The sequence below is a fragment of the Typopeltis vanoorti genome, chromosome 1 (genome assembly GCF_054136105.1).
Source record: "Typopeltis vanoorti isolate ZY-2024b chromosome 1, IOZ_Tvanoo_1.0, whole genome shotgun sequence".
Classification (NCBI taxonomy): Eukaryota; Metazoa; Arthropoda; class Arachnida; order Uropygi; family Thelyphonidae; genus Typopeltis; species Typopeltis vanoorti.
Genome location: NC_143549.1, coordinates 122,727,732 through 122,738,825, shown reverse-complemented (window position 1 = coordinate 122,738,825; position 11,094 = coordinate 122,727,732). Strand labels below are relative to the sequence as shown.

At 36.3% G+C, this 11,094-nt stretch overlaps 1 protein-coding gene across 1 annotated transcript in view; it reads right to left on the bottom strand.

Annotated features, from left to right (window-relative positions):
- Positions 1-1,946: 1,946 nt before the first annotated feature.
- The window catches only part of LOC150110373 (cilia- and flagella-associated protein 58-like), a 133,573-nt gene continuing 124,425 nt past the window's right edge, over positions 1,947-11,094 (bottom strand). Inside the window, exons 11-12 of the mRNA XM_090396969.1 lie at positions 4,212-4,436; positions 1,947-2,084 (exon numbers count right to left, since the gene is read on the bottom strand). Coding sequence (XP_090253095.1) covers positions 1,947-2,084; positions 4,212-4,436 — 363 coding nt within the window. The remainder of the gene's footprint in view (positions 2,085-4,211; positions 4,437-11,094) is intronic.

Sequence of the window (11,094 nt, the reverse complement as noted above, 5' to 3'; positions counted from 1 at the left end):
AGACTCTTTAGTCAGATGTTGCTATAGGCCAGAAATAAAGTGATGGGTGGGAAATGTTTAGATAGTTTATCTTAGTGAGTGCAAAGTGGGTGACCAACATAGGAGATTTTAACTATAATCATATAGATTGGAAGAGCAATCAACATATGGTAATAATGTAACTCAAATTCCTGGAATTCCTAAGGAATAATAACTATCTTAGGCAGAATGTGGTGGAAGGCAAACACTAGCAATTCTGGATTTGATTTTGATAAATCATCCTTTCTCCTGTTTGGTGAATGTGATCAACTAGTCTTGTTTTGGGGAACAAATAAGCATGAGGAAGTCTCAAGGGGGAAAGGAGAATATTTACGTATTTAGGCTTAATTGCTGGTCGAAGCTCATATCATATGGTTTAATGGAATGCTGACAGCACATAAGAATAAATTAAATGTTAGTTTAATGCTGCATTGCAATCCCCACAGAGTACCACATTATAACTATTGTACCTCTCCTTGGAAAAATTCACATAACAAGCATTCACAAGTCTCTAGAGTGCATTCCACCCATTGAACACGAAGTGAAAAATGTAGTCCTGATGTTCTTGCCAATTTTTACTCAATTTCCAGAATTAACCTCTTCTTTCTCTCCAGCCAGTTTCTGAAAAATTTTCTCTACATCAATGAATCCTTATAAAAACATTTTAGTAACTTAACTTCTGTAACCAAATTCTGTAATTCACAAATCTTCATAGGGGGGGGGGGGGTATTCTACACATCACTCAGCTCTTGATCATCAACTCCACCATTTCTCCACTCTCAAGAAACCTAGATAACTAAACATCCCACTCCCATTTTCTCTTGTGTGTTCAGGCTCCATTGCCTGTCACAGTGTAATAAATTAGCTTCTTAAGCACTAATGCACTTTTAACAGGACTGCAAATATTATCTCCGTGTGTTCCAGCTGGTTTGTCAGATGAAAAACGTGAGTTTCTGGGAGGAAATATAAAATTGGATAATTCACATTCCATTGAAAAGCATTAATAAAGATTCTTCACATCTTAGATGGGATTTGACCTCATGTCTTTCCCAAAGGGCACAATTGTCTCTAGGCATGTGCACAGAAATCCAGATATGTCCTATATCAAAGTGGAATAAAGTGGAACGAAAATAAAAAAAAAAATTCAATTTCCTGGTCCAAATATCAGCCACCATGTCCATTTGCCCTCTGGAATATTTTCTCAATATGCAGTGATGTCACCGAGTCCTATTGATTTATTAATACAATTTACTTAATTCCTCATATATCTCTTCTGCACTTACTACCTGTCCTCCTCTGTCAATTCTTCCTCACTCAGTTATTGCAATTGCATGAGATCATACTTATGAGGATGAAATATCTTGATGAATTTTTCAGACAACCACAACTCTGCAATGGTTACCAGTCTATCATAACGTCTTTCTTTTCCTGACCAGAACAAAATAATTCTCTAGGTTTTTTTTTTTTTTTTGTCTGATTGGCTAATTGCAATGTATGTTGTACCATTTCCCTTACTACCACTTTCTAACCTGCCCTTTATATTGTTTTTGCTGGATACTACCCTCTACCTTATAATGAGAGGGCCAATCAGATGGATAATAGGAGAATTATTGTACAGAACAATAGGTGGAGGGAGAATGTGAGGTCATCCTGAAAGCTGTATATAAAGGTCATGTAAGGAAGTGAGAATTATTTTTTGCATAGAGAGTGGAATGCACTGCCAGAGTGGATAGTGAGTGACCCAATGCCAACTGTATTCAAATCAAAGTAGACTATTCACTGTGCTCAGGAGAGGCTGACCTCCTATGATTAATCTATAGGACCATGTAAATAATGCTAATACTAAAAAAGATGCTATAAATTGCCAAGGTTTAACTTACATTATACATAAAAAATTCAAAAAGCAAAAATAATAACTAGTGTTAAACCTACTTGCTCTGCTCCTTTTTTTTCTTTAAAAGGTACAAATTTTTCTTCATTTCCCGCATTTCATTAGTAAGTTTGCTGATTTCATCTTTGTACTCAGATACACAAGATTCATACATATTTACTTGAGATGCCAAACTCTAAAATAAATAAAAATCTTTAGTTTTTACTCTCTCTCTCTATATATATATATATATATCAGGGGCATATGTTCTGGGTGTGCTAGGTGTGTAGTGCTCATCCACCTGAGAAATGGGAAGGCTCAGGGTGGACAGAGGAGCACAGCGTGAGAAAGGTAGATGCTCCAAGAGGATATGAATGCATGTTTAGACAAAAAGGGAGGGGATGACCTGGAATCAAAGGACAGTTGGATCTAAAGAAGGTTCAAAGATGAATAAGAAGAAAAAGAAATGGCTCAAGTTAAGCATGAAGAAGTCACATCAAATAAGTGGTATTACTGGAATTAGCTATAGATATATATATAGATCCAGGAATGAGCTGCTATATTTGTATACAAATACTAGAAATGTAAGAAATAAGTTGCATTAATTGCGTCTGTTCACCAAAATTGTTGGAATAAGTGAGACATGGTTGGATGACAGGAATAGAGTATGTTTTGTGAAGATAGAAAGAGTAAAAAGGGAGAGGGAGTGCTATTGATGATAGAGAAAAAGTTATGTCCATACAAGGTAGAGATGGAAGAGTGAAACAGTGCCAGTGGTTTTGAGGCAGTATGGTGTGAGACAGAGGTGAATAGAATGAAATACTTAGTCAGATGTTGTTATAGACCTAGCAATGTGGATGGTAGTAACCATGAAAGGTATAATCAAATTAGCCAAGCAAATAAGAAAGGTTGATCATTATGGGTGATTTTAATTATGGCAATATAGACTGAGATGATAAGATAATTTGTTTTTTTGAGAGACAACTATCTCAGACAGTATTTAACCGAGGGCACACTAGGATTTAGGATCTTGAATTTGATCATCTCATCAAAGAATGTAATTATAAATGAGATGTCAAATCGCCCTCCAATTGGTGAGAGTGACCATGAAGTGATTAACTGGGTGGTTGCCAGCAGTGTGAGGACCTCTGTGAGGAAAAGGTATATGTGGAACTACAAGGCTGATAATTATGAGGAGCTCAGGAGAAGCTTGCAAGTGTAGCATTGAATGAGGAGTTAGCTGGAAAGGAGATTAGTGCAGATTACAGATATTCAAGAACTGTCTAGTAGAATGTATTCCAAGTATTTTGTCAATTTATGACAAAAGGTTAAATAAGGTAGATGTGAAATAGATGAATGAAGAGATTAAGCATGTGATACAGAGATACAGAGGAAAAAAGGCATTATGAAGGCAGCATAAGAGGAGTGGTAATAATCAATTCCATGAGGATTACAAAGAACAGGCAAGGAGGGTTACTTGGTTGGTAAGGATAGCAAAAGTGAAGTATGAGCAGCAATTAGCTAATGAAGCCAAAAAGAATCCTAGGGAGTTCTTTCGATATGTAGCCAGTAGAAAAAAAAAAAAAGATTATGGAAGGATGACATTGATTGGACAAAATGGTATAAGAACAACTGTTGCAGAAGATATAGTGGAAATATTTAATGAACAGTTCATAAAGGTCTTTCATTCTTGTGAATATAACATCATGGAGAGTTTGAGAACAGTTGATGATGAGGAGGAGAAACTGACTGTAAGTGAGCAAGAGGTATATGAGGAATTGAGCAAACTTAATGTTAACAAGGCTGTGGGACTTGATCATATATCGGCACGTATTTTGAAGGAATATGCCAGGGAGTTGGCATCTGTCTTCATATATTTTTTTAACATGAGTCTTGCACTGAGTTGAGTTCCAAAAGAGTGGAAAAGGGCAAGATTGTACTGCTTCATAAGGGAGGTGATGGAACTCAAACATCAACTTATAGGCCTATCTGTGTGTCAGTTATGGTTAAGGTGTTGGAGAGGCTGGCGAGAACTAGGATCCAGAATTGGGTTGACAACAATGGTATGATGTTTGATGGACAGTGTGTACGACAAAAGAGCCTCCTAGATGAGTCTTTGACTCCATGAGGTCTTAGGTTAATAATAATAATAATAACAATAACTTGTCCTAATCAGTTTGTGGATAAATAACAGCTTGATGTTAAAACAGAAGTACTGTCTCTATCTGTTTGCTACTTATTCATCGTTAATTATTGGAACAATACACAAGTTAGAAGAAACCTATATACACTTATTTTTAACTTTTCATATGAATATACTAACCTTCATCTGCTGAGTTTTGTCCCTTAGCTGTTTCCTACATAATTGTAACTGATGTGCTGTTTCAGGACTCGGCTGACGAGATAATAATTTTTGTAATTCCTCGATATGATGGTCCTTCTCTGCAAGCTGTAAGTCACGTTCTGATACCTCTTGAGCTTTGGAACTTAGTCGCTTTTGAAGAACTTGTGTTTTCTGAAGTAATTCATATTTGTCAGGATCAGTACCCTAATTGAAAATTGATCATGAAAGAAAATAAAATATTAAGACAAAGTTTAATTCAGTTTTCATAAAAGTTACTTATTATCCAAATTCCTGAATACATCAAATAATTTTGCAATAATAGATTCATTCCAAATGATCTATTATGGACTTGGACTGGTTTTTACATCATCATTGAACAAATATAAAAATAATAATAAAATCAGAGAAATATATTTTGGGGATAAGGCTGTACAGTAAATATTTATGGAGTAACTAGAAATAAATACCTAAGATTATTTTCATTTGTTATTTAAAGCAATTAAACAAAAAAAAAAAAGTTACAAATCATTAAAATATTTTAAAAAAAGCTCAGACAAAAGCAACTTTGTCAATCTTTCTGTAATATTAAAGGATTTTCTTCAAAACAGTTATTATTATTATTATTCAGGCCTCCATGGAGTCGAAAGTTACATTAAGTAGTTGTATGCACAAATGACTTGGATAATAAAAAAGGAATTTGAGGAAAGTAAAGGATAATAGAAGTATTCAAATGGCGTTACAAAGTGTTTTTTTTTTTCTTAATTATATCGATTAGATTTTTATAATAGTGTTTTGTGTGATAGTCAGACTGAATGTAATCATTGTACTGTGGTATTGTGATTCTAAAAGTGCTTGCATTGGTTGTTATTTTGATTAATGCAAAAGTGCTAGTTAATGTTACAAAAATGGCAGCAGTAAAGACATGTATGCCAGCAAAGTGAAAGGTTTCAACTCAGAGATTGAGTTCTCCCCTGAACTTTTCACAGTGTGTGAAAAGATTTTGTTTTATGTATGCACCTGAAAACTGTAAAGAATTATGGAGTGTTAGATTAAATAATAAGAAGGAATGTATTACGAGAAGTGCAATGAAAGGTTAGGATGTTCCAAAAATGAGGACTTGTTACCAGGAATAATCAGGAAATGGATGGAAGTGCTTGCGACAATAATAATAGAAGTGATGTGGAAGAGCTTAGGCGTAAATACAGGTGTAGAATTAGATGGGATATCAGCTATTGTTTCAAGAGAATGTGCAAGGGAACTGGTAATGCCTCTGACTAAGCCCTTTAACTTAATTTCAGCTGTGGTAGAGTTCCATTGGAGTGGAAAGAGGATAAAATAATTCCCTTGCATAAGGGAGGTGCTAAAAAAATTGCTAAATGAAACAAGTAGTGATAGCACAGTGGTAAAAAACACTCAACAGGCATGCAGTCAGGAATGCATATCCATACTTGAAGTAGAAAAAGTCATCAAAGGCTTGAAATGTGGAAAGGCAACAGAAGTAGATGATATTCGACCAGAAATGCTGAAGTATGGTGGTATAAAAGTCTTACAGTGGCTGCCCTGCATAGTTCAGAAGGCGTGCACAGAGGGACGAATTCCCGATGATTGGAGTAGAGCTCTCATAGTACCCATATATAAAAAGGGAAATAAAACTGAATGTGAGAATTACAGAGGTATTTCCCTACTGAGTGTTCCTGGCAAGATCTATACAAGTATACTTGAGAAACAGTTGAGAAGAATTGTAAGAAAAGCTTGGTGAAGAACAAGCTGGATTCAGGCCAAATAGAGGCTGTCAGGATCAGATCTTCACTTTACGACAAATAGTCGAGAAAGCATGGGAATATAACAGAGATCTGTATTTAAGTTTTGTCGATTTGGAAAAGGCATATGACAAGGTGCCAAGAGAGAAGCTATTCAATATGCTACAGTTATATGGTGTCAATGGGGCATTATATCAAGCAATACTTAATCTTTATTTGAGTTGTAAGTCAGCAGTTAGAATTGAAGGAAGTACAGGAAGATGGTTTAATGTTAAATCTGGTGTGAGACTGGGATGTACATTATCCCTTCTGTTATTCATTATCTGTATGGATCACATTATGAAGGAAAATGGTATTAAACATGATATCAAAATTGGAGATGTCGATGTCAGCTCTTTGCTTTATGCGGATGATGTTATACTTCTAAATAAATCTACTACAAGTCTGCAAGATTCTCTGACTAAATTGAATAGCTGTTGTAATAGATATGGTATGAAGGTCAGCAATAAAAAAACAAAGACAATGAAAATAGGCAGAATCATTGAAAATGTCAACTGTGTTGTGAATGGAGAATCTGTGGAACAAGTGAAACATTTCAGTTACTTAGGCACGATTTTTACTGAAGATGGTAAATTAAATATAGAAATAGACAACAGAATCAGCAAAACTGGTATGGTAGGAAGTCAATTGAATAAATTTATATGGAATAAGAGAGAAATTAGTCGGAACACTAAATTATCTGTATACAAGACAGTGTTCAAACCAGTTTTAACTTATGGATCTGAGAGCTGGGTCAGAAGTAAAACACTTGACCAAAGACTAGAGACCGCAGATATGAGAGTCCTGGGAAAAATTATAGGCATGAACAGATGGCATCAATGGCAATATCATATTAAAAACGAGGATATTAGGAAAGAACTTGACAATGTCAACATCCAGGAATGAGTTAGCAGAGCTAATCTCAGGTGGTATGGTCACTTAAACAGAATGGGCGAAGAAAGATTAGCAAAACAAGTAAAACACTTGACCAAAGACTAGAGACTGCAGATATGAGAGTCCTGGGAAAAATTATAGGCATGAACAGATGGCATCAATGGCAATATCATATTAAAAACGAGGATATTAGGAAAGAACTTGACAATGTCAACATCCAGGAATGAGTTAGCAGAGCTAATCTCAGGTGGTATGGTCACCTAAACAGAATGGGAGAGGAAAGATTAGCAAAACAAGTGTTCTCTGCCAGGTTGGCAGCAAAATGACCCAGAGGAAGACCAAGATATAGGTGGATTGATACGGTACAAAGTGCCTTAGACGATAGAAATATAAGATCTGATAATGTTGGAGTCTTGAGAAGTAACAGACTGATTTGGAGGAAAATTGTAGATAGGAAGTTAGTAAAGATGTAATTTTTTTCATGTAGTACTATCATATCCTGTACACCCCTTGAGGGTACATGGCAGGAATTTGATGATGATGATATAAGAAATAATCAGTTTTTGCTGATGATGATATAAGAAATAATCAGTTTTTGCTGATGATGCAAAATTAAGTAGAGTTGTAGTTAATCAAGGCAATGTGGAGAGCTTGCAGGATGATTTAAATAAGCTCTCAATATGGGCAGAAGATAATGGGTGGTGTTAGTTTAATGTGGAGAAATGTAAAGTTAACCATTTTGGGATGAATAGTTTACAAGCTATGTACCATCAATGTGGTATGCAGCTTGTAAACTATTCATCCCAAAACTGTACTCCAGGAAATAGATGAAGTTAAAGATTTAGGGGTGGTAGTAGTAGACAAAGAGTTGAAGTTTAGAGGACATATAGCAAAGGATTGCTAAAATAGCACATAAGATTACTTGGCTATTGAAGAACTTACACACACACACACACTGACAAGTAGAGATAAGAAAGTTATTTCTCTTTATATGGAATTGATACATCCACATCTGGATTACTGTGCTCAGGTCTGGTCTCCTGGGGTTTCTTGGGGATGAGGAAGTGTTGGAGAGGATTCAGACGCAAACAACCAAGATGGTGAGTGGTCTGTGGAACATTCCCTATGTGTATAGATTGAGGATGTGTGTGTGTGAACTGCAGAAGTCAGTTGATAGAAGAAAATAGGGGATATGATAGAAACATTGAAGTTACTTAAAGAGTTTTTAGGATTAATGCAGGGAAAATGTTTCAATACTTGGCTAGAGGGGACAGAACAAGAGGTCAGCCCTGGAAGTTGAGTAAAAAGTGTGGTTAGTGGGGGGGGGGTGAGCACTAGATTTTTCACTTGGAAAATTGTGAATGAATGAAATGGGTTGGCAGAATCATTCATAAGTGCTTTGTCTGTTAGTGGGTTCAAAGAGAGGTATGACAGACTGTGTGGATAGTTTGGGTCTCCCATGATGAGTCTTTGGACTCCATGGAGGTGCCCATACAATAATAATAATTATTAGTATACAAGTTAAACAATAATGGCTCCAAAACATACCACTAGTGACTTTCCATTTTCAGGATGCTGCACTACCTTACACAACTTGTTGATACCTGACAACCAGTGACCTATCCAACTTGCTAATCAATCATTCAATCTCATCTGCTTCAGTTTGGTTACTAACTTGAGAAAACTGATCTTAATAGGAGACAGAAAATTTTCAAATGTAAAAGGGAGTGACAACAAGATCATCCTTCTGAGGAATAAGACAGCACTGTGTTTTGGATAGCACTGCAATTCACTAGATTATCTTCACTTCTGAGAATGGTGAGATGATCAGTGTTTAAGATGTTGTTCATATATAAGATCTTGAAGCTTGAATCAGTTGAGTACTACAGAACTTCTTGAATAAAAAATAGGAATGGAGAGTTGACATCTAAAATGGATAGGATTGAGGTGAGAGAGAGTGAGGTCAGTGATGTATAGGAGGAAAAGTATGAGCAAAAGCAGAGAACCCTGGAGTACTCCAACATCGATAAAGAAATCTGGTCAGAGGAAACCATCAACACAGCACACAATGAATGACCAGAGAGAATGTTGGCAATCTACTCACAAAAGGGAGAAGGGTAGGAGGGGGAATGATAAGAGCATATCTTGGTAAGAAGGCCTCAACATTAGCAATGATTAATTCCCTTGGAAATATCAAGGGCAACCATATAAGTTTTTCCCAGCCTTTCCATGGCCTATGTCCAAATGTGAGTGAGGTTAGCAAGAAGGTCTGCTAAAGAACAAGAGTGGTGGAATTCATGCTGACAATCACTGATTAACTGATGGATCTCCAGACAGTGAAGAAGCTGGCTATTGATAACCTCCATTACTTCTGAGAGCAATGAGGTAAGGGCAATGGGATGATAGTTTGATGGCTTCCCTCTATCTTTTTACGCACAGGCTGGATAAATGCTTGCTTTCCTGCTGTTGGACATGCAAAGTGACTGTAACACTTTATATAGGTGTTAACTCTGGGGCAAAAGTTATTAGCAAAATTGCAGGGATTCCATCTGAATCAGTGTCATGACTACTGAGGATTTTTTTAATCATCTTCTAGCAAAAGACTCAAGGACATACAGGGAGCAATATGTGCTATATTTGCTTTATCATCCATACAAGAGCTGGAAGAAAAGACTCATGCTAAGAATTCTGCCTTATCTTTGGGAGATGTCATCATAGCATCATTAGGAAGTGAGAGAGGTGGAAACAAGGAAACAGCAGAAGTTGCACCCCCATAGTCTTAGCAAGGGACTAAAAGGCTTAACTAATTGAGCAGGAGACAAGCTTATTATATTTGGCCCTTCCAAAATCTGGTCTGGATTTGTTGATAATTTTCTTACGCTTGTTTTGGGCTCTAGTGCAGGCTGAGTGAGATGCTGAAGGTTTTGACTTCAGTCATTGAATATATGCTGAATTTTTATTTGGATTTCTTTGAAACATTTTCTAGAGGAACTGGAGCATCATTCATGAGGGTTATTTCAGTTATTTTTTTGGAACAAGTGTTTGGATCAGAAAAGTAGAAACAGCAATTGGACTGGAAAAGAGGAGTAGAAATCCAAGAGGTATCCTAGTTGGCACTGTTGTAGTGACATAGAATAATGGTGATAAGTTATGAGATACCAAGAAGACAGTAAATATCTGCAGTGTATTTGAAAGGCAAGCTGAGTAAGAAAAGGTACTGGATATTGGAAAAATGATGAGGATTATCTGGTATTCTGACTAGCAAGTGAACAATTTGGTTTAGATCATGACTGATAACAAATAATTTGACTTTCCTTCCAGCTTGATCTGTGAAGTTAGAGAAGAGGAGCCAGTTTGAGTTATATACACAGTTTTCAAGGATTCTCATACTTTGGGTAATTAGAATGTATGAAATCAACTTTCCGAGATCATCATAATCATCTAAATTAGGATAGTAGTAAAGGCATTAAATGAGGGTTCAAAGGGGGCAAGGAAATTTTGAGCCAGAGAAGAGACTGTGTATTGGGAATTCTGGGTTTAATAACATTAAGTAAGGAATGTCTGATCTGACAAAATCACATGTTCTGCCTTTCTTATGGAAGGCATAATGTCTGTACTGATGCCCCAGATGTTGGTGAAACTGATGTGAAAGTTCTTTTTATATGTGAACTTCTGATGTTATTTTTGGTTTATTCTGGGGAATGTATTTCTGTTATTTTTTGCAAATTTTTGGTATTGCATTTTTTTTATGATTGCAGTGACACTAGTACTTATTTGGTTATCTTTCATGGTTGAAACAGTACAAAGCAGGGGCATGCTGCAGAGGTGAAGGCCTATAACTCCTACACAATGTACCCAAACTCCACAATGCTATACTTGGACTCCTTCCAGAAAGAACAAGCAAGTAAGCAGCAGGATTATTCTGTAGCTAATCAGGAAACCTATGTATGGGTACTATCAGGTTTTGTACTATCTACCAGCTAGCCTGTGGAAACTGTTTTACTACTGTTCTCAAATAGAGGAGATGCTAGTTTAATAATAACAGTATGTTGAGCATATCAACAAGGTTATTACCTGCATTGCATAGGAAGAAACCATGATGGATCCTGTTCTGGAGATGAATCATGGTACTAGCCATTTTATGTCTCCAATAAACAGAGAGGTAGTGT